The following is a 23944-nucleotide window of genomic DNA, read 5'->3' as shown; positions in this document are numbered from 1 at the left end:
TAAATGTCCATTTTAAATATAACTATGTATTTCATATAAATATGGATATATTCATATATACATAAACTTTATTGTCATTAGAAAATGAAGGTAATTGACACCTGTCAGAAAACCAGGTAGGCTGCCCTCAGATCCTGTTTCTCCGTTCCCGAGGTCCCATCTCTCAGCAGTCTAGACCCAAGAGCTGCTACTGAATATTGGGCAGGACAGATGATCAGCTGCAGCCTTTCCTTCTGCCCATCTCCTGTGAATCCCACAGACCATCCCCTCCACCAACCCAAAGTATCCCAGACCCCAATTCCAGCAGGCACTCCCTCCTAACACAAGTGCCTTAACCCCCAGGGTAACAATGGTCTTAATTACTTAATAAAAAGAGGCAGATTAACAAAATGGTTGTGAAAAATAGGATCCATTCTTTTGCTATATCCAAAATGACACCTCAACATCAAGGATAGAGATTTCCTCAGAGTAAAAGGTTAGAAAAAGATATTCTAAGCAAATGGGCCTAAGAAACAAGCTGGTGTAGCCATTTTAATATCTAACAAAACTGACTTTAAACCAAAACTAATCAAAAGTGATAGGGAAGGACACTACATGCTCAACAAAAGAGAAAAATCACCAAGATGACATTTTAATTTTTAATATGTCCCCAAACATAAGATAACATTTTAATTTTTATGCTCCAGACACAATGGCACCCAAGTTTGCAAAAGACACTCCTATAGATTAAATCACATATTCACCCTTACACACTGATAGTGGGAGACTTTTATACTTCACTCTCACCAAAGGACAAGTCATCCAGACAAAAACTAAACACCAAAATATTAAAACCAACAGATGGTTCTAAACCAAATGGACCTAACAGATAAATATTTACAGAACATTTAACCAAAACACAAACACAAAAAAAATATACCTTGTTCTCTGTACCTCATGGAACTTTCTCCAAAATTGACCATATACGCAGACACAAAGCAAATCTCAACAGATACAACAAAATTGAAATAATTCCTTGCATCCTTCCAGAACTCCACAGATTAAAGCTGAGAGAACAACAGAAAGCTTACAAACTCAGGGAAACTGAACAACTTTCTACTGAATGAGAATAGATCAAGACAGAAGTCAAGAAGGAAATTGAAGACTTTCGAGAATTCAATGAAAATTAATATAGAAAATAACCAAACTTACAGGACACGATGAAAGTAGTGCTAAAGGAAAGTTCATAGCACTTCATTCCTAAATTGGAAAAAAAAGACTTTTTTTTCCTTCTACTGATAAGTAATTTCAGATTTAAATTATAGTTTGAGCTTGTGTTACCTTGTCAATGACATATCACTAAATTGAATCTAAATTTAATAGATTTTTTTTAAAAAGTCATATGCCATTGTGAATGTGATATATATCTCTCAGGAACATTTTCCATTCTAAAAAAAATCTTATGTAAAACATTTTAAATTCTAAAATAAAAAAAATGGGGGATTGCATATTAGCAACTTAACAGCAAACCCCCAGGAGCTCTACAACAAAAGAAAGTGATCACACCTAAAAGGAGAAGCTAGCAAGAAATAATAGAACTGAGGGCAGAAATCAATAAAATAGATATAAAAATAACAATGCACAGTATCAATGAAAGGAAGAGTTGATTCTTTGATACTATCAACGAGATAGACTAAATTTCATCCAAACTAACTAAAAGATGCAGAGAGAACATCCAAATTACAAAATGAGGAATGAAAAGTGGGTGTAACAACAGACACTAAGGAAACCTAGACAATCAGGTGGAAATACTTTTAAAACCTGTCCTCCAACCAATTGGAAAATCTACAAGAAATGGATAATTTTCACAAGAGTTTCCACTTACGAAAGTTAAAGCAAGATCAGATAAAATGTTTAAATAGACCTAACCTTTAGTGAAATAGAAGTAGTCATTAAAAGTCTCCCAACCAAAAGAAACCCAGGACCAGATGGTTTTAATGCAGGATTTTACCAGCTTTTCAAAGAGTTAACACCTAATTATTACTCCTTTCCTTTTTTCCTTGCAACCCTTTCTATCTATTCTGCTGCATTCAAATTATTATTCAAATTAATAGCTTCTTGTTCATTCATTGTTGTTTTTGTTGTTGTTGTTGGTGGTGGTGGTAGTAGTGTGTGTGTGTGTGTGTGTGTCTAAATATAAAAATAAACCTGCTTGAGCTCTGTACTGTTACCTGTATGTTGATGTTTGCAGGGCTGTCTATTTGGTATTGAATAACTGATTGATGCTCCTTCTCTGAGGAAGACTATTTCTCTAACTCTCAGTATTCCTCAATTCCCTGTAGATTTTTGGCTAACGTTGATGTGTCAGTATGTTTTTAACTAACATGGACCATAGTTAAAGGATGAATTTATACATCTTGATAATATTTTAGAAATATGCAGAGATTATGGAGACACTTCCAGATGTAAATAAGTATTTTAAAAGTTAGTTTCATAAAATGAATAGCTTGTCATTACTGATCCGGATTCAAAGCTGTTTTTGAAAGTAAATTATATATAAATAGCCACTTTATTTTATTCTGGATGTTTTAATATTTAATGCCATAAAAGTAATTTTTAGGACTTTTTCTTTCATTTTTTGTTGTTTTGGTTTTTGCTTGCTTTTAATGTAATGAATCAGTTAAAATTATATTTACACACAAATCACACATGTAACTTTGAACTATCTGAAAGTGCTGGATCTTTTTATTGTTTTTTACTGTGCTATACATTTTTCTCCACTCTTCTCCCTCCCTTTCACCTTCTACCCTCTTTCATGACCCCCACGATCCCAATTTACTCAGGGGATCTTGTCTTTTTCTCCTTCCTATTTAGATCCAGTATGTCTCTCTTAGTTGTCTAGGTTCTCTGAGGTTGTGGATTGTAGGCTTCTTTTCCCCCTTTATGTCTGAAAGCCACTTATGAGTGAGTAATATGATATTTGTCTTTCTGATTCTGGGTTACCTCACTCAATATGATGTTTTCTAGATCCATCCATTTGCCCGCAAATTTCAAGATGTCATTTTTTTCTGCTGTGTTGTACTCCATTGTGTAAATGTACCACATTTTCTTTATCCATTCTTTATTTGAGGAGCATCTAGGATGTTTCCAGGTCCAGGCTATTACAAATAATACTGTTATGAACATGTTTGAGCACATTCCTTGTGGTATGATTGAGCATCCTTTGGGTATATACCCCAAAATGGTATTGCTGGGTCTTGAGGTAGATTGTTTCCTAATTTTTCTGAAAAATCACCACACTGATTTCCAAAGCAGCTGTACAAATTTTCACTCCCATCAGCAATGCAGGAGTGTTCCCCTTACCCCACATCCTCTCCAGCATAAGCCATCATCAGTGTTTTTGATGTTGTTCATTCTGACAGGTATAAGATGGACTCTCAGTATTATTTTTGATTTGCCTTTCTCTGATAACTAAAGATGTTTAACATTTCCTTAAGTGTCTTTCAACCATTTGAGATTTGTCTTTTGATAGTTCTCTATCAATTTTATTGGAATATTTGATTTAAAATTTCTTGAGTTCTTTGTATATTTTCAAGATTAGTCTTCTGTTCAATGTCGGGTTGGTGAAGATCTTTTTCCATTCAGTAAACTGCCGTTCTGTCTTATTGACGGTGTCCTTTGTAAAGCACTGTTTTATTGAGTAAAATCTGATATGGCCTAACATGTACCTAGCACAGGTCTGGGTCTGGGCATATTCTGTTTTGTTTTGCTTTATTTTCAGTGCTTGCGATTGAATTTGGACATGCACATTTGAGGCAAATGGAGAGTACTATCCTACAACCCGGAAAAGGGCATTTCAAAATGTATGCTTTTGAGATTATGATGCTATGGCCACACATATCCATTTACTGACAGTGCAAAGCGTTTGAAACTTTGTAAGAAGTGTTTAACTAGTAAGATAACCTTGCTCTGAAACTGCACCTCCTGAGTGTGGGGTGAGGGGCTCTACTTTCCATCCTTGGCACCAGAAGCAAGTTCTCAGCAAACAGTTTGTAAGGTTGACACAAGGAAGCCATCCCAATAAGATGTTCTGGTTAGGTAGCTGTGCCTTAGTATGAAACAGACATTATTATTGATGAAAATCAGAAAAGCCACAGAAGCCGAGCACTCTCTAAAGCCGGATTCTTCCATCGTACCACTTAACACAATTGGAGAGAGACTATTTACCCAGCTGCTCACTCCATGCTTATGCTACTTGAGAATAAGCCCTGTGATGACAAGAACTGTGTCTGTCAGCTGTATTGTCTGCATCTTAAAAAAATGTAAGTAACTTTGTGTTTGCACAATATGCATAGTTTTAATTATAAAATTTGGCAGTGAATAAATAAGGGTGCACTGTTTTTCCACAGACTTGTGCTAAGCATACAAGCCACTTTCTTGCTTACTCTGCCAGTACCTGCAAAGAGCTTAGCAGCATGTCCTTTTCATCTTGAATGGCACTGGTGATGAAAAAAGCTATCACCCATCCTCCACACCACACTCCAGAAACTGGCAGCCTGTGGAGGAAGGGGAATGTCCTTACAATACAGGAAGAGTGCTGGTTACCTCCTTTCACCCAGAAGCAAAACCATGTCAGAAAACTGGGCAGTTTTCCTTTAGAAAGTGCTCACCTTCTTAGTGTTCCGTTAGTTCTGAAACAAACAAAAAAAATCTATTAGGTTCTATATGTAGGAAGTCAATCAGATTTTATATGGATTTTAATTAATAAAACTGCAGTCACTGCAATGTTGTCTTTTTTTTAGAATAAGTATGTTTAATGATGCCAAACGAATGGGATAGTTTTAAAACGTTTTAGCGTATATTTTTTCTAACAATGACAAGTGAAGTATCTTTTACATCTTGATTTCATCATGTTTATCACTTACTAGTCTTAGTAATGTATTCTGCAGGATACTAATTCTCCACGAATAAAGACAAAGTTCAAAATATCTTAAAGTCTTTTGCTGAAAGCAGAACAAGGTTTCAGGTTTCAGTTTGAATCTTGTACTTTTTCTGTTTTCTGCTTTCCTCAGACAGAGCTCTTTTTCTCAACCAACCTCCCAGGTCTGATGTTTATTGAAACACACTTGGGGTAAAATGCACTTTCAACGAATTATATAAAATCACTACAAAAGAAAGTAGAACTTTTCTTTTAGATGACTTCTGTCTGACTCACATAATAGCTTGAATAACTGCCTAGATCAAAACTGTAAAATCTGTGAATGCAGTCTCATAGCTAGCTGCATTTTTCCAGATGACAGCCCTGCTTCTGCAGAGGTGTGAATGTTCCAAGCAGTTTTGACTGTTCCTGACCCAGTGCCTCTGTCTCTCACTACCTCACATTTTGTTTTACTTGAATGTGTCTACTTTTTGCAACTGCTTTATCAACTTCTCTAGTTAGAAGATTTTTAGCTGAAAGAAATGAAAAGTTTTTAAGCAGAAAGGGATTACCTAATTAAATAACATTACGTGAGGCCATTAAAATAGAAATATGAACAGCAAGATTTCTGAAATTTTATAGCCTATGACTTCACTAGGTCATTTACAAATCTACTAAAATTGCCCTCACTTCAAGACACACGGGTGTGATAAAATTCAGTTCAGTTTGCTGTAGCACGATATCAACTACCTGGAATTAACACAAGTGCCAGATGTCAAAAGCAATGCCTAGGAAATCTATTCTCATTCCAGAAGCCAGTTTGCAATCTTAGGGGTCTCTGGGGGACCTTCATTTCGGACCAAATGGATGTAAAAGTGAGGGAGTTCCCACAGTTTCCTTCTAGCTCAGCCAGTGGCTACAGGGGTACAGAACTCAAGAAAATACATGGATTGAGTGTTGAAATATGAGTGGCGGGGCTGCGTTCCCGGCACCCAGCTGCCCACATGGCTAGCTTATGCCCCGAAATAATTACACGGAAACTGTATTCTTTTAAACACTGCCTGGCCCATTAGTTTCAGTTTCTTATTGGCTAGCTCTTACATATTGATCTAACTCATTTCTATTAATCTGTGTAGCCCACGAGCTGGCTTACCAGGAATGATCTTAACCTGCGTCTGCGTGGAGTAGGAGAATCATGGCGACTCCCTGACTCAGCTTCTTTCTCCCAGCCTTCTGTTCTGTTTACTCCTCCCACCTATGTTTTAACCTATCAGGGCCAAGCAGTTTCTTTATTGCTTAATCAATGAAATCAACAGATTGATATATGACACTCCCACATCAGATTGAGTGTGTGTGTGTGTGTGTGTGTGTGTGTGTGTGTGTGGTTTATTCATTTGTGTGTATATGTGTGGGTGTGCATGTGTGTGTGGTTTGTTTTTTTTTTTTACAAAGATTTCATAGCCGGATCAGCCAGCTTACGAGATACATCGGTGACTGCTGGAAGTGTGCAGTGTTCGCATGGCTTCTCCCCTTTGCTTCAGCCATTTAGTTTGTTCGCCAATCAGAAAGGTCCAACAAGCCCAGCTGTCCAAAGTTTTAATGACTCTTTTATTAGGTAATGATTGATTCACTCGTTAGCTACATGATTGAATTCAGTCTCCAGCATTTACACATTTCCTAGAAATGTTACCTGTTTTTCATTTGTAGGTGTTAGATTTATGTCTGTGAAGGCACATTCAAGTATACTAACATCCATTCCCTTTCTCAAATACCCAGAAATGTGCATGTCTGCTTCACAAGTTTTCCTACCTTCTCCTCAGCTATTAGCTCTCACTTCTCTTGGTTTCTTAGAGCAGCATTTCCTTCTCCACCCTATCTCCCTTAAAATGAGTTCATCAAGTGGTTGAGAGAGACCCAGAGACTACCTGTGTAGAGAGCCAGAAGAGGAAAGATAGCCAGAGGTGGTCTCCTGGGGACACTGTAGTGTCTGCATCTGCAGATCCTAGATATTTAACATTTGGGAGGTAGACATCCAGACAAGCCTTGTTTTAACCCCAATAATTGGGTTTTTTTTGCGAACAACTTCATTCTGTACATATGAGACATGGTGAATTAGATTAGGAAAAAAGGATAAAATACTAGTATTTGCCTCATAAAAAACTTTCTTGGAGGAGCTCAAGGAGTTTTGTTGTATTTATTCAATGTCACTGTTATTTTAAATTCAGGCAGTGTATTTGAGTGTGCATTTGAATAATGAATATGCTACCTTGTAATTTTAGCAAAACATTTTAGTTCCTAAGAAAAGTAAAATTTACTCCAATTTCAGACTAAAGATAAGAAACAAACAATTATGTCCCAAATGTGATTACTAAATGACATATGTTTAATAAAAATCATGTAAATAAACCGTAACAAGCCACTTGAAATGCCTTTAAATGATATCACATGGTTAAGTAAGAAAGATTCTCTTTATGCAAAAGTTCCACTCTTTTATTATTTCTGCTTAAGTTTGATCAAACTTTTGCCCATTTCTTTGTTGATTTCTCTTTCTTTATAAAGTATGTTACTAAGTAAAATAGAATTGCATTACTTTCCCCTTCCTTCCCTCCCTTCACCCCATCCCATGCTGCCTTTTTTCCTTTGGTTATTTTTCCTACATACATATACATGTATGTTGGTGTATGCACAGATATGTAGCTACAAGTGTCTGAGTCTGTTTTTGTTTTTGTGAGTAGATGATTTCAAACCTGGGCCACTCTTGTTGGACAAACAGCATGGGCATGCTCATCTCTGGTAGAGGCTAATTCTCTCCTCCCCTGGCATTGAATAGTTTCCTCTAATTCTTTGTTTAGAGGTGTGACCTCACAAAGTGTGACCTCCTTCACACTAACATGTCCATTTATCTTGTCATTGTTCTAGCCTTGTTTATGCAGCCGTTTCTTGGAGACACCATTTCACCACAGATTTCTTGAAATTCTAACTCTTATAATCTCCCACTCTCTCTTCTTTGATGTGCCCTGAGCCATAGATGCAGGAACTGTGTTGTAGATGTGTCCATCAGGACTGGGCTCTAAGATTTGTCGATCTCTGCATTGTGCTGAGTTGTAGTTTCTGTGCTGTGCTCCATTTGCTGAGAGGAAGACGTCTTTGTTAATGGGTGGTAGGTACCCTTATCTGTGGTTAGAAAAATAATATGTAGAATGTAGTCAGGAGCCACTTTGGTCTAGCAAATTGATGGAGGTAGATTCTTTTTTATTGCCCTTGACAATTGAAGGGGAATCTCAACCAATCGCCTTGTTTGTGGGGTGTGTTTCCCCAGGTCCCCAAATGGCCTATAAAATTATCAATGTGCACTTGTTTTTCTCTCTTTGTTTTCCTGTGCTTCACTGGAACTCTGGCTTTGTAAGTTCCCTTTTCTTCCCCTTATAAAAGCTAAATATTTTACATTAAAGCTAGTCTAGTTAATTCTATCGACCACTTGCCAACAGACAATAGGGGTCCAGGGAAGCTGGACCACTGGAATTTCAATACCAGGAATGATTTCCTTTTTTGAGTGGGCCTTAAGTGTAATTACACCATTGTTGGTTATTACACATGTGTGAATACATTTATTACACCTTTATAGAGTCTTAGCATGCTGGTCATTTTCTTTGTTCATGGGTATTGCAGCTGCTATGACTGTTTCATTGTGTGTGTGTGTGATCTTCAGATTATATATATGTCTGTACATGTATATATACCATATATACATAAATATGTATGTGATCTTAAGATTATATGTATTTGTGTATAATTTTAGGTAAATATGAAATATTATGATTCCTTGAGGCTTTACCAAACAACCTGAGTGTTATTTGTCCTTTTTTCCTCCCTTTCCTTCTGCACTGATCTTTCTTCCTCCTCCCCAGTAAGTCTCCATCTTGTTTTTTAGTTTCCCACTTCATATCTCCTATATTGAATTATTCTCTTCTAATCTCATCTACTTCTTGCCTGTGGTCCCTTCATGCTTTCCTGGTGTCTGTGATTACTCCATGTTGAATGGGCTTTACGTTCTATGGCATTCCAATTGTTAATTGTTGGCCTTACTTCCTGGGCAAATGGAGTCTTGTTCAGAAAGTCCTTTCTTGCACCTCTATCTTAGGAAGGGCTCTGCATGTTTTTTTCTAGCAGTTTTAGCATTTCTTGTTTCAAATTGAGGTTTTTCGTCCTTTTGACTATAATCTCTGTGTTAGATAATAGATACTGACTGAATTTCATTCTTCTGACTATGAATATTCAGTTTCGCAGCATCATTTGTTGAAGATGATGCCTTTCCTCCTTAAGAGTTCCTATATAATCCCTCGGTTACGTAAGAGCTGCACTGACTTCCTGGATATTTATATTATGAACGACTCTAAATACAAATTCCAAACATCCTCTATAGTCTGAAACTTTCTGCATTGCAGCATGATGCGGTAGTGGAAAATTTCATACCTGAATTTATAAGCTGCAGTGAAAATTGAGGAACAATAAAAATACAGTGTAAAATTAGTCCCAGACCTTCTTGAAAGGGAGTTCACATAACATTTATTTCATCTTCAGAATTGGATCTTATCCTCCAGAAGTAGTGCTGGATATACCACAAATATTATATACTCTGGAATAATAGAAAGCTGAAATCTTAAATACACCTTGTCCCAAACATGCTAGCTTTGGAATATTCAACACATGCTAGAAATACCCTTAGACAGAGATCCTATTCTGTTTGTCATTATGTCCCTAGCCATACCATACCATACCAAAGTACCCAGTAAGTACTTGCAATAGGTCAAAAGGAAAACAAGACTCACAAGCAAATAAACTTTAAAGTTCCATGCACTACCACTCACATGAGTCCTGAGAATCTAACTGTTTTGGTCTGGTTCCTCTGTCCTGTTCTTCCCCAATGGCCTTTTTGCTGGCACCTTAGTCACCTGGTTTCTATCACTTTGCCAAGATTTGGGATGCAAAGAAAAATTAACAAATGACTCAGACTTGAAAAATATATCCAGCTGTAAATAAGACAAGGCTGTCTCTGTGGCTGAGGTTGATAGCCCGAAAAGATCCTGAGAAGACTCTGAGAGTACAGGCGAAACCCACATGAAGTTGGCTGATAACACAGAAATACAGTTTCCATCTATCAGGGACTCTCTTTTTTAGTGAAGACATCTAAGAATTAGTTGATGTCAATGGTCTGTCATATTTAAAAACCTGCCTGATATACTGACCAGCAAAGTTTCAAGTGGAAATCAAAACACATGACATTTTCCAGTGGAAAAGCAAAAAAAAAAAAAAAAAATTAAAGTACTTTGAATATATCTGTGATGTTATTGTGTTATGTTCCAAAACCTGATTTTTACTGACAAAGATCTAGAATAGATTTGGAGTGTCCACACTTCATCATAGATTACCAGAGAATATTTTTTAATGAAAAAGTGTTTAATTTTCAAGCATAATATCTTGTTAGGGGATGGGAAGAAGGGGGGAAGACTGAAGGACCTTTTACACTTGCTAATACTCTATTAGAGGGTTGATCTTCCCATTCCACGTTCCTGGGACCTTCTAGTGTCATGTCACCTCTTGAGTCCTAGACACTACACTCTTCTGCCGAAAAGAGGAAGGAACTGTTGTTCCACTGAGGTGTGTGAAAGATGTCCTCAATAAGTGGAAATAGGTGACAATACACATATACAGCTGTGCATTTCTCCAGACATACAATTTACAGAGGCTTGAAAAGCAGCCAATAGTTGATATCAGTGTGATATTTCAATAAGTACATCTTATCTGTATGTGAAAAATATCCCAGGCGTAGGGATTTTATGTTTTTTTTTTCACTTTTTATAAAACAATAATTGTGAAAATGACATAGTGGATAATGCTTATCTGATGATCTGTGCATCATTAGTGGTATTTAAATGTTTAATATATTTTAATTCTTTTAACAGCTATTATTATTATTTCCTAGCAAATTTAATAAGGAATGAATTATTTTAAATTGACAATTTTCTTTCAGACACATCTTGCTTAAAATCATTGCGTTATCCCTGATACCTTCACAAACAAGGACTCTGGCCACATATGTTTCTATCTTGGGCCTTAGTCCAGACCGTTGTCAGACAAATACCTGTCATTCTCGCTTTTTGAGGATTTTTGTACAAATTGCCTTCTTAAATAAAAGCTACTTGTTTTGTTACTACCATGTGAATTCAGCCTCTAGAAACAGATTTAAGAAAAATTGATAAGATTAGTTAATGCAGATATCATACTAAAATAAGTCTCATAATGAAAAACAGACTTTTAATACATGTATTTCTTTAATGAATACCTTCATGCAAAGATAACCTGGAACTCTTTCCCAAAGAAACAAAATACCAAATTCCCAATTTTAATAATATATAAATTTCGCCTAAGTTAGCCCACGAATCAAACAAAATCCTCCTAGAAGTAATCTCCAGTATCCCACGTTTTAGGCAGGCAAGCATACTGGTATATAAAGGAGCTGTAATGAATTTTAACCACTGTATCTGTCCTTTGTAATCTCCTTCCTAGGGCCTTTGATTAAAAGGTGATGCTCGAGTCTGTACCAGCATTTTGCCACAGCTCACAACTCATAGGTAGAAAGTCTTTCATAATTAAGTACACTCTGCTCTGACCAGTGCTTTGTATGCCATTGGTATGAGCCCTAAACACGGGGAGGGTGTGGAAGAGGGAAAGCCTGTTGTGCAGTCTCTAAAGGAGACACAGTGTGAGTCAGTGTGGGCTTCACAACCAGTGCACTGGTTATGTGGATGGGTGGATCCACTCTGAGCTTTTGTATGGCTGCAAGTGCGATCAGGTGCTGTCTTCACTGGGCCTTGGTTCTGCCGAAGATTATGCTTTGGTGTCCTAGAAGCTGCCAGAGGCTGAGCAAATAACTTAGAGAGTTAATTTCTTCCCCAGGAATTTTTGTCTGAAGTCTACTTTGCTGTCTTCGCTGTCTACTAAATAAAATGGATAACTCACTAAAGGTCAGGGGCAACTTTCCCACTTAATTATCCTGGTGACAACTGACCTTTTTCTTAAAGTGTTGTGTTGAATTCATTCTCTTAGGAGAAGACTAATTTTAGTTGTATCTTCCTTTTTCTTATGTCCAACAAAATCTGGCCCATAGAATACCAAGCTAATGATACATTATATTCAGCGAACATTTAATTTAACATTTAGATTATATGGCTTATAGTCTTTGACTTAATTTTCTTCTCCCTGACATCCTAATTCCCCCACACACATCTCTTGCTTTTGTGGCAACATGAAAATTTTCTATAGCAGGCTGCTAGTTTCTCAGCAGGCCTGTGTCCCCTGTGTGCCACACCTGAAGTATCGCATTGCTAATGAGCAGGCATGTTTTGATGATTTGCAGTTAAATATAAACATCCAAACTACAAATTAAACCTCAAGTGTACAGTAGCTTTTTTATTCTTTCCTTTTATTTTGTTTTTACAATTTCTGTTGCCAGAGATTCTGGCTTTCTTTTCGTCCCTTTGGCTATCTCTCTTTTCTGTACAAGACATAGCAGAAAGCAATAACTTTTAAGGCCAAGGAAACTGGAAAGCTTCACTGCCCAACTAAACTCCATATAAAGTAAGATGTGAAGGATCGGAATGGACAAGAGGAACTCCAACATACTACAGCCATGCACACATATCCCTGAGCATCGAATGTGCCTGGCTGCGCAGTGCCCTCAAGCGTCTGGCCTTTATATACATGGATGTCATTCATCTTCTGGTTTGCCAGATGACTGACTGTGTCCACATCTCCCCATGGGAAAAATGATGAAAGGGAAGGGCAAAATTGTCTTCCTGGTCTTTAGTTTGCACTCAGCTTTCCCAGAAGTCTCATCACTTACTTATATTGGCATCGTGTAGATCAGTATCAATAGAACAGATGCTACAGAATATAGAGAAAATATAAAAATTTAATCGCTCCATTTATAAATTGAGAAAATGCAGGATTTTACTAATGAAGAAGTGGGAAAATCAAATATGACATTCTTGTTTACTTTTGGGGGAAACTATTTCCCCTTCTCAGCGTTTCTTAGTTGTCTGCTATTTTTTGCATAGAGTTAGGAGCTCATAAGCATTTCCTCATCTGAGTTAGTGCATTTATTCGTGTTGTCAATGTCCAACCAGTCATTATTGCTTAGACGTTCTTGTTGGCAAAAATGTTTGGTTATAACTTCTAACATTCCTAGAGATACAATCTCACAACTACTTGTTCCGCTGGCTCTTAGAATCTTTCTGTACCCTCTCATATGCAATGATTCCTGAATCTTAGATGGAAGAGTTGTGTTGGAAATGTATGACTGGTGTAGGCAGTCGTTCTGTTTGTGTGTTGCTTTCGTTGGATAAATAAAGAAACTACCTTGGCCTAGTTGATAGGACAGAACTTAATCAGAGTAGACAGAACTGAATGCTGGGAAGAAGGGCAGAGTGGCAGACACCATGGATCTCCTGCCTGAGACGGACACTGGTTAGAATCTTGCCAGTAAGCCACAGTCTCATGGCGATACACAGATTAACAGAAATGGGTTAAATTAAGATGTAAGAATTAGCCAATAAGAAGTTAGAGCTCCTTGCTCGTGCTCCCTCTCCTTCTGCTCCTGATTTGGACCTTGAGATTTCTGTCCGGTGCTCCAATGTGCAAGGAACTGAGGACCACGAGGGGTACACCCACACACTGAGACAATGGGGATGTTCTATCGGGAACTCACCAAGGCCAGCTGGCCTGGGTCTGAAAAAGCATGAGATAAAACCGAACTAGCTGAACATAGCAGACAATGAGAACTACTGAGAACTCAAGAACAATGGCAGTGGGCTTTGGATCCTACTGCACGTACTGGCTTTGGGGGAGCCTAGGCAGTTTGGATGCTCACCTTACTAGACCTGGATGGAGGTGGGTGGTCCTTGGGCTTCCCACAGGTCAGGGAACCCTGACTGCTCTTCGAGCTGATGAGGGAGGGGGACTTCATCGGGGGAGGGGGAGGGAAATGGGAGGCGGTGGCGGGGAGGAGGCAGAAATCCTTAATAAATAAATAATAAATTAAAAAAAAAGAAGTTAGAGCTCATAGGGCAGTCAGTGTTTGAATGAATACAGTTTCTGTATGGTTATTTCAGATGTAAGCTAGCCAGGCGGTGGGACGACAAGCAGCCCACTCATCCTGTTACATATGACTTGGTACTGAGATACACCACTCTGTGTTTTAAATTTATTCCATTTCTATCCAGCATAACTATTGCTGGGTCCTGAGTGAGTACTGTCATGTTGATGTTTTCTGGTTGTTTTATGTATCTTTGTTCCTTTCTTGCTATCCTTTACATGATTACATGTTTTTCTCTATAGATGTGCTTTGATTAAATATATTTTTATGTCTGTTGTATTTTTATATGCCTCCATTATGTAGTTAAAAGGAGTTCTATAGATAGAATAGACTATTTTAAGCTGATAATTAGATCTCATAAAAAATATTCACTTTCCACATTTTATGCTTTTGGCATCTTAATTTATATCTTTTTATATTGTTCATCCATTAAAATTTTTGAAGCTATCATTTAATCTTCACACTAAATGCTTAATTGATTTATATGCAGTGTTTAAGAAATTAAAAGTACTCTGAATTTAATTGTGTGTGCATTTCCAGGGTGTTTTATTTTTTTAACTGTCTTCATGTTACTAAATTATTGAGTAGCATGGTATTTCTCTTTAAGATTGAAGTTTTCCCTTCTTCCTGAATTTATTTTTGTAAACAGCAGTTTAAAGGTGAATAGCACTCAGATTTTCTTATATGGGAAAGTTTTCATCTGTTTTTTTATTTCTGTACTTCCAGACCATATGAAATGTGCTTGGTGAGGATATTGGTTCTCTTCTTCTGCTGCTGTCTGATTAAATTATTATCTGTCTCCTGGTGTTGACAGAGGTTTTTGTCCCAGGTACCACATCTCTTTATTCCCTAATAAACACACAGAGGCCTACATTAATGATAAACAATTGGCCTATTAGCTCAGACTTTTTATTAACTCTTATAACTTATATTAGCCCATAATTCTCATTTGTGTTAGCAATGTAGCTTGGCACTTTTTTTGGTGAGGCAGTCACATCTTGCTTGCTCTGTCTGGCTTTCTCTATGCCTGGGTGACGATGGCAGACTAAATCCTCTTACCAAAATTCTCCTGTTCTCCTTGCCCTGCCCATCTTCCTGCTTAGTGGCCCCGCCTTTTCTTCCTGCCTGGCTACCGGCCAATCAGCACTTATTTAAAATACAAGTGGAAGGATACAGACTGTTTTTCCACAGCATCCTGGATTGTGAACATTCTACTGAGAAATCTACCACTAAGTCAAGGGCTAAGCTCATATATGTAATGAGCTTTTTTTAAATACATTCATAATCTCTATCACTTTTTATTTTTAACCATTTGATTATAATATGTGGTGGTGCAGTCTTGTGCACATTGAAAGGGCCTAGCTTGTACTTTTTATACCTGGGCATGTAAAACTATCTGTAGATTTGAAAAAACTTTCATCTATCACTGCTTTAAATGTTCCTTCTGTCAATTGTCTCTATTTTCTTTCTTACTCCCTATAAATCTTCTATACTTTCTCAATCATTTGCATTATTTTCTCCCCATTCCTTCTTTATTTCTCCGATAATGAATTTTTTTCTGCTCTGATAAGTGCTGCTATTGGTTTTTTTCATTAATTTTATTGCCAACTAAAATTTTTCTTGATATTTATTTTAATGTTTTATAATGATTTCAATTTGCCTTTTTATTTTTGTATCTTGATATTGTTGACTTCTCTATTTTTCTAAACATCTCTGGTTTCTATAGGTAATTATTTAAAATTATTCATCAAGCAGTTTATATTTCAATCTTTGGTATAGATTCTGGAGGATTATTGTGCCTGTGGTGACATGCCTCTTGATTTTGTTAGAATTCCTGTTCATTTGCATTGATGTTCATTTGTTCCATAGAGCACTTTTTTCTGTTAGATTTTCCAAACAACTTTTGATGTAGTCCTACTTCCCAACCTTCTTCCCAAGGGGGCAGGCAGGACGTAAGGAGACTGCAGCCATGTAGCTTCTGTAGATGGCTGTCAGTGGTCAGCGAGTGAAATGAGGTCAGGAGAATGCTATGGAGATCCTTAGTAGCCAAGGCTCTAAATATCTGCTATGGTAGGCTGTTGTGTTGTGTTGTTGAGTGTGGTAATCAGGTTGAGCCAATCACTTTCTTTCCTTTTACCAGGCAGATAAATTGTGGCAGAAACAGTCCCTCTTGGCACCCAGTTTCTTTTTCAGGTCATTCCACGGTGCTTGTAGCATCAGTCCGATGTTGAGTCACCTGCAGAGCAGATGCCTGAAGCACGAGGACATGTGGGTGGCCTGGGTCTTTGGGCTCTGAACAATAATACTTTTTGATAGCAATATATGGTTGTTTAGGTAATAGTATGCACAGCAGGTGTGCTGTAAATGGGAACCCAAACATGCTCAGCATTTCAGTAGGTAGGGCCCAGGTCATGGGCACACTGAGACATGGAGGCTCTGGGATCTAAAAAAATCAATGCAGACTGTTGAAGGATGCCAGTGGCCTATTGTAAAATGTAGAAATATTGCAGTCACAGAAGCCATGCCCAGAGTGTGGGCACTCTTTAATGGCCTCATCTTGGGAATGAAGCATGCCTGTATTTGGGGAATGGGATACTAATAATGACTGCTCCTTGAAGCCTGATGGTGTTCAGCCACATCTAAGAGAGGCAGATGGGCCTCATTACATGACTCTTTTTGAAGTATTTATTTATTTTCATCTGTCTGTATCTTCATAATTGGGTTTATCAGGTTATCTTTTTGAAGAGTAAATTCCTCTGACTCTGCAAGCAGATTCTTCTATTTATGTGTCATCACAGTGCGTTGCATTGATAAATGTTTCCAACACATTCTCTCTCCCCTAGCCCCAATTGTAATACTTTATTTAATGAACTTCAGCAAAACGGCATCAGACAAGTCCCTGGTTAAGATCTGTAGACTTAGAGTTCTAATTAGTGCACATCTGTGGCGCTTTTCTTGCCTGTAAAATAGTGATAAGCATTCAGCTTACCTCCTAGGACTTCTGATTTCCTTCTTAATTATTAAGGAAATAATGAGGCAAGCTTTTCCTTCTATACTGATACCTCTATTCTCTTAAGTTTTCCATTGCACTTCTTAGGCCTTTTTCTTTGCTTATGTATAGTCATCCAGACAAATTAATTCCTACAAGGCCATATTCATACTTCTGTCCATGTACATGCATCTATAAGTCTAGCACTAATCTCTGATTTGTGTAGACTCGGGGTGAGAGGATCTGTAGTGGCCTAATAACTTCAACCTACCACTTGTGCCTCCATGCGTGTCCCTAAATCCTACCCTCACAATATCATTCTTTGATTTTTGGCAAGAAGGCCATGCATTGAAAAAATCCCTGACACAAGATTGAATTTAACACTCTACACTGTTATGCATAAACTCTTTACTGTGCACTTTAAATGTTTATTTGTAAGTAATTACATGCAAATAAATAATAATCGGCAGCATGCCTAATACAAACGCTTGGGGCCAAAAGTATTGTGTAATTTAGATTTTAACCCTTTAGAGTTTTACATGTACCTAATAAGATAATTTGGAAATGGGACACAGTTCTTGCCATGAAATTTCTTTATATGTCCTGAATACTTTAAATATACAGACTGTAAGTAATTTTACACAGTATATCCATGTACATTTACTAAAACTGCACTACAATATGTCATATAAGAAAACATATGGAAATTTCTATTTAAACTATCATGTACTGATCCAAAACATTTTTGATTTTAAGACATTTGGATTAGAGTTTTAGGGATGATAATGTATAGAACAATGGTAGAAAAGGATTTCAAGCTTATAAGTTATCAAGAAAAAGGTTTCCTAGTTTGGCTATTGTGAATAACCCTGCTATGAACATGGTTGAGAAAGTGTGTTTGTGATATATATCCTTCATGTATATGCCCAAGAATGGTATAGCTGGAATTGGAGGCAAATTGATTCCCAACTTTCTGAGAAACCTCCATATTTATTTACAACTTGGCTACACAAGTTTACACACCTGCCATCAGTGGAGGTGTATGACCCTAGATCTACATCCTCTTCAGCAGAAGCTGTTATTAGTTTTCTTTTAATCTTAGCCATTGTGACTGCTGTGATATAGAATCTCAGAGTTGTTTTGATTTGCATTTTCCTGATGACTAAGGATGTTGAACAATTCTTTTAGCGTCTCTCAGACACTTGAGAGTCTTCTGCTGAGAATCACTGTTTAGCACTATTATCATCATCATCTATGCCCCAACAATGCTTAAACATGCATAGGCAACTGGTTCGTGGCGATTCTCCAGTTGTTCCTTTCCTGGGAAGTCCTAGATGCTTATGTTAATGTCATACCCAAGGTTCCACAGTCTTCCTTTATGCTGTCTATCCAGCATTTTCTGGACCTTCTTCTTTGCCTTTTCCAGTGCATTCCTCCAAGCAGTGCTGTCTTTGGGTTACTGCCATCATTCATTCTTATAACATGGCCAAAGTATCTAGGTGCCATTGCTGTATCTTGTTGTTTACTTCCTTCTGTAGATGGAGATGTTTCTTAATGTCATCATCGTGAAGCCTCTCTCTTCATGTGATGCCTAGAATCCTCCTGAGACATGCTATCTCAAACACATTCAGCCACTGTTCTGAGGAGCATCTGTTTGTCCCAGGTTTTAGAGTTGAAAAGATGGCAGCTCAAACAAGTGTCTCATATACTTGTAATTTTGTTGTTGCCATTTTGTCTCTTGCTGATCTAACCTTTTACTGCCTGGAATGCAGCTGTCCCTATCCCTATCTGCCTTTTGGCATCTGAAATAGTTCCCTCTTCGAACTGAAGTTTCCTCCCAGATGGACAAACTTGACTGTTTACTTGATTCTTTATTACAGTGTTAAAATCCTTGTACGCCTTTCCCATATGTCATAGCTCAGTCTTCTCAATGTTTACTTTCATACCAAGGTTTTCACTGACTTCCACCACTCTATTTACCATAGCCTACAACACATTTGGACTTTCAGCAAGCGGTGCTGTATCAGCAGTGAAATGCAAGTTATTGATTTTTACACCACCTATCTGCATGCCAATCTCCTCATCCTCCAGAGCTGTTGTTATTGTTAATTCCAGAAATATATTAAAGAGTAGTGGTGAGAGGATGCATCCCTGCAGCACTCCTATGATTGTCTTAAACTGATCACTTAGTTCTCCACAGACTTTGACTAATGCAAAGGGATCTTTATAGGTGTTCTTTAGTATTCTTATGATTTCCTCTGGGTAATTGTAGAACCTCATTGTTTCCCAAAGTTCTTTTATCCAAATGCTATCAAATTCCTTCCTGAAATTGATGTAACAGACATATAAATCTTTTCCACAATCCTCACATTTTTCTACCAGTTGCCTCAAAATGAAGATCTGATCAATTATGCTCCTGTTAACTCTGAATCCACATTGGGCCTCTGCTAGCATTTCCTCTGTTTTCTGCCCTTGATCCTTTGCAAGATAATAGAGGAGAAGATCTTGTTGCTATGGCACAACAAACTAATTTCCCTGTAATTTGAGCAGTCCAGGTTGTCCTTCTTCTTGTGTATGGAAATTATAACAGAGTGGTATAGAAGGTCCTTCTGTCTATGTGTTGCTTTTATTGGTTAATGAATAAAGAAACTGCCTTGGCCTGTTGATAGGTCAGAACTTAGGTAGGCAGGGAAAACTGGACTGAATGCTGGGAGAAGGAAGGCAGAAAGAGAGACGCCATCAAGCTGCCAGAGACAGATGTGCTGAAACTTTGCTGGTAGACAGTGACCTCATGGTGATATACAGATTACAAGAAATGGGTTAAATTAAGATGTAAGAGTTAGCCAACAAGAAGTTAGAGCTAATGGGCCAAGCAGTGATTTATTTAATATAGTTTCTGTGTGATTATTTTGGGTCTAAGCTAGTCAGTAGGCCTAGAACGAACAACCTCCCTCTCCCCAACAACTGAATGCTTCCATTTTGTGTTAATCACTTCATGTTCCCATATCTCTCTGAAGAGTCTGAGAAGCGCCTCAGCCCCGGAACCTATTGTAGCTGCCTCCAGCTCCTTCACCATGATGTCATCCACTCCTGGGGACCTTCTACCTGTTGTTCTCTTGGTAGCTTCCTGTATCTTGTTCCTGTCAATATTTACATTTCCTCATTGTCTCTGCTGTTTGAGTGTCTGCCTAAGTGTTTCTCGTTATAGTCTACATTGACAGCATTAGGGTCACTATATAGGGTGTCAAAGTATTGTCTTCATTTTTGTTTTGCTTTCCCTGATTTTGTTATTAAATGATCTTTTCTATCTTTAATGACCTGAATCTGAGGAGCATATCTGGCAGTTATCTGTCTGATAGCTTCATAGACAAGATGTGTTTTGTTATGGAGTCTAGCCTCTTTGACCTCTTTTCATATACCTTGTATACACATCTTTCTATCCTTTTTCGCTCTTCTTTTGACCTCCCTGAACAGATAGTTGTGGTGTTTTGCTGTCTGTGGATTGCCTATTTGTTTGCTCTTTAGCTTCCTTCTTTTCTTCCGCCAAGTTGATAGTCTCTCCACTAAGCCATTCTACTGGTATTGCCCTTTTTGCATAACCAAGCATCTCCTTTGAATCTTTTCATATAGCTCTTTTGACTTTCTCCCATTCACTTTCTATATTTGCAAAAGGTTGTTTGATGGTTTCCCTCATCTTCTTTTCAGTGGTTCTCTTATACTATTTCCGTACAGCTAGGTTCATGTTTTGTTTACGATTGATCTTCCGATTCATTATGCCTGGCATGCCTCTCCTAAGTTTCAGTTGAATGCTGTCCAGAATATAGTCAGTTTGGCTGTATGTACGTTTGTCAGGGCATTCCCACTTCCAGCATCTTGATGGTTTGGCCTACTTGAATTTTGTCTTGGCTATGTACAAATCATTTGCATTGCAGAAATCAAGCAATCATTCTCCTCTGTCATTCCTTTGTCCAAGTCCGTTTGTTCCCATGATGTTATAGTCCATTCTTTCTCCAGATCTCACTCTTGCATTGAAGTCACCTGTAAGGATTAGTATGTCATTCTTATGCACTCTGCTGACCTTGTTTTGTAAATCTGTGTATAAACTGTTGATAGCATCCCCTTCTGCTTCCACTGTTGGTGCATAAACCTTGATGTGTTATTATCTAAAATCTGGCTGATATAGTTCAGTCATTTACAGGTTTGTACCTGAGCATACATTTTTGGGCCAAACTGGATAGCACTAAAGCTTCATTTTTTGTGTATTTTCCCTCTCCACTTGAGTCTATAATCTTGTTTATGTTTGCTAAAGTTTTTGTGTTCCTGTGCAATGCATTTCTGACAATCCAATGACATCCCACCTGAAGTGATTGAGCTCATTCATGAGCAACCTGGTTCCCCCGATGTCACTGGTTTAGCTCTGTACCCCTTTTAAATTAGATTATTTGGTTTTTTGATGTCTAGTTTCTTGAGTTTTTTATATATTTTGGAGATCTGTCTATAGTACAATTAATTAAAACCCAGAGACAGATATTGTCTTTAGGTTCAAACTGAAGGTCAGAAAAGCAAAACACTAGCTATTATCTCTAACTCAGTCTAAAATGGTGATCCTATCTCCAGGAATCTTCAGGTGAATGAAAGCTGTCTCCTCCTGTTTTATATTCCTCTCTATTGTTGGAATTAAAGAAGTGCACCACTGGCGGCCAGGGTGCTGGGGACGCAGCCCCGCCACTCATATTACAACAACCACCCTGTTTCTATGGCATACTAGTGTGACTACTGGGAGTAAAGGTGTATGTCATCACTGCCTACACTGTAAGGCCAGTCAGGGTGGCTGTTTTAGTCTCTATTCTTCAGGCAAGTTTTATTTATTAAAATACAAATGAAATATCACTACGTCAGTCTTCTGTCAGATGTGGAGTTGGTGAAGGTCTTTTCCCATTCTGTGGGCTGCCATTTAGTCCTATTGATGGTGTCCTTTGCCTTATAGAAGCTTTTCAATTTCAAGAGGTCCCATTTATTAATTGCTGATCTGAGTGCTGTGCTACTGGTATTCTGTTCAGGAAGTTGTGTCTTGAAACAATGAGTTAAAGGCTCTTTCCCACTTTCTTTTCTAATAGGTTCAGTGTGAGGAACCTAGTCCTACCTCAACTTGATATCCCATGCTTTGTTGACATGCAGGGGAGGCCTGCCCCTTACTGAACAGGAAAAGTGAATTGGGGAAACAGGGTGAAAGTGGGGGGAAGGAAGGGAGGAGAAGAGGGAGGAAAATTGCACTCAAGATAGAAAATAAATTAAAAAATTTAATATAAAAGAAAGAAATCCTTTATTGTGTTTTCAAAGTCATTTAAATGTTTATTTTCTTTCTCCCCACTGCACCAATCTAGTCCTCTCATCATTCCAATGGCCAAGGGGACAGGAAGACATAAAGTTTTAAACCAATTCAGACACTTCTCTTTTGCCTGACAATATAATCTTATATAAGCATTTTCTTATCTGACCCACACAGTGTTTTCATGAATTTTATTGTTTCTTCGTAGGGTCAAGGCAATTATGATGTGACTCGCTATGAAAATATTTTCTCCCTGTTCTGGATTCTGGAGCAGCTTTTTCAACAGGAAACCCAGGGAGACCCCACTTTACACATTGATCACAGCAGCCCCGAAATCCAAGCGTTTCTTCAGAAGCATGACGAGACCATCTTCCAGCTTTCAGATGCATTCCCTTTACTTACTTTTTACTTATGGAGACTAGGCATCCTCTTGACCTCAGCCGAGATGGAGACGGGTGAGGGGACATTTTCTTAGCCGTCTACCATGTATCAGAAAACAGTGGGCTTAAGCTTTACAAAGATATTTTTTAAATGAGTAATTCAAATTGATTGACCAACCTTAACCATTAACTCAATTTAGTGATTAGCCTTCTGTATAGACGACGATGAATCGCTGTTCTGTATCACAATTAGGCAATTTCAGTTGACAATGCCCCGTATATTCATGTATTGTATCTTACTTCACTCAGTAGTCTAGCAATATTCTCTATAATGAGCCAACCGTTGTCTGTCGCATAATATATAGTAAACTGTGAAAGATTTCCATCTGATAGAAATGTAAAAATTGTAATCAAATACAGATTAAACTTTTGTCATTTAACATACTTTAATACAAGGTTTAAGTCAATGGTAAAAAATAGAAATTATTATGGAATTGTAGTCATGTCATTTTCCTCTTGAAGGATAGTTCTATAGAAGGAGAAAGGGCTTTGGAAACCAACGGTTTTTAATTTTACATAATCAACATATTTGTTAAGTACTTTTGAAGTGTTAATTAGTTCTTAAAATGTCTGTTTTTAAAACAAATTTTCTATTGCTTAAAAACATTATTGCCCCTATGATTGTTAAAATGTAGTAAAGTTGCATATTGTTAAGTCATTAGGGATGTTTTTATAAATTTTAATACCCTCTAAGAAATACACTTTATACTTATTACAAGTACTGGGTTGAATTTTTCCATTACCCAAATTCCTTTACTTAATTTTAGTTATTAAAATTATACCAGACAAGCTTAATGAGCGCACATTTTGTACTTTCCTATTTAGTGCAATTTAAAGAAAATATAATGTAATTTTCTTTCCTTTGTTAACTGTGTATGATTCTGTTTTATAAGTTAATTATCATTTCCAGATGCCATTAGCACTAAAAAATAAACTTTGCTATTTTCTTCTATAATGTATATAAAATTATATCATCTTCCATAATTATTTTTGGAATTATTTACCAGGAAATGTGTTATAAAAAATCTCTCCTAGAAATGACTGCATAAACAAGACCAGAAAATGGCCAAATCAATGGACATATGGACATGGAAGGGGGACAGTTTCCTGGGGATCACCCCTAGATAAGACCTCA

The 23944-nt window shown here is 37.5% G+C and overlaps 1 protein-coding gene across 1 annotated transcript in view; it reads left to right on the top strand.

The window, feature by feature from the left end:
- Nucleotides 1-23640, top strand: part of Mei4 (meiotic double-stranded break formation protein 4) — a 161554-nt gene extending 137914 nt beyond the window's left edge. The window contains exon 5 of the mRNA XM_013346371.2: nt 22578-23640. Within this exon, the coding sequence (XP_013201825.1) occupies nt 22578-22844 (267 nt within the window). The 3' untranslated portion in view covers nt 22845-23640. The remainder of the gene's footprint in view (nt 1-22577) is intronic.
- Nucleotides 23641-23944: the final 304 nt, after the last annotated feature.

This window comes from Microtus ochrogaster, chromosome 5 (assembly GCF_000317375.1).
Source record: "Microtus ochrogaster isolate Prairie Vole_2 chromosome 5, MicOch1.0, whole genome shotgun sequence".
In the NCBI taxonomy this organism is placed as follows: Eukaryota; Metazoa; Chordata; class Mammalia; order Rodentia; family Cricetidae; genus Microtus; species Microtus ochrogaster.
The sequence above is the reverse complement of the archived record's forward strand: the minus strand, read 5'-3'. Positions and strand labels throughout refer to the sequence as shown.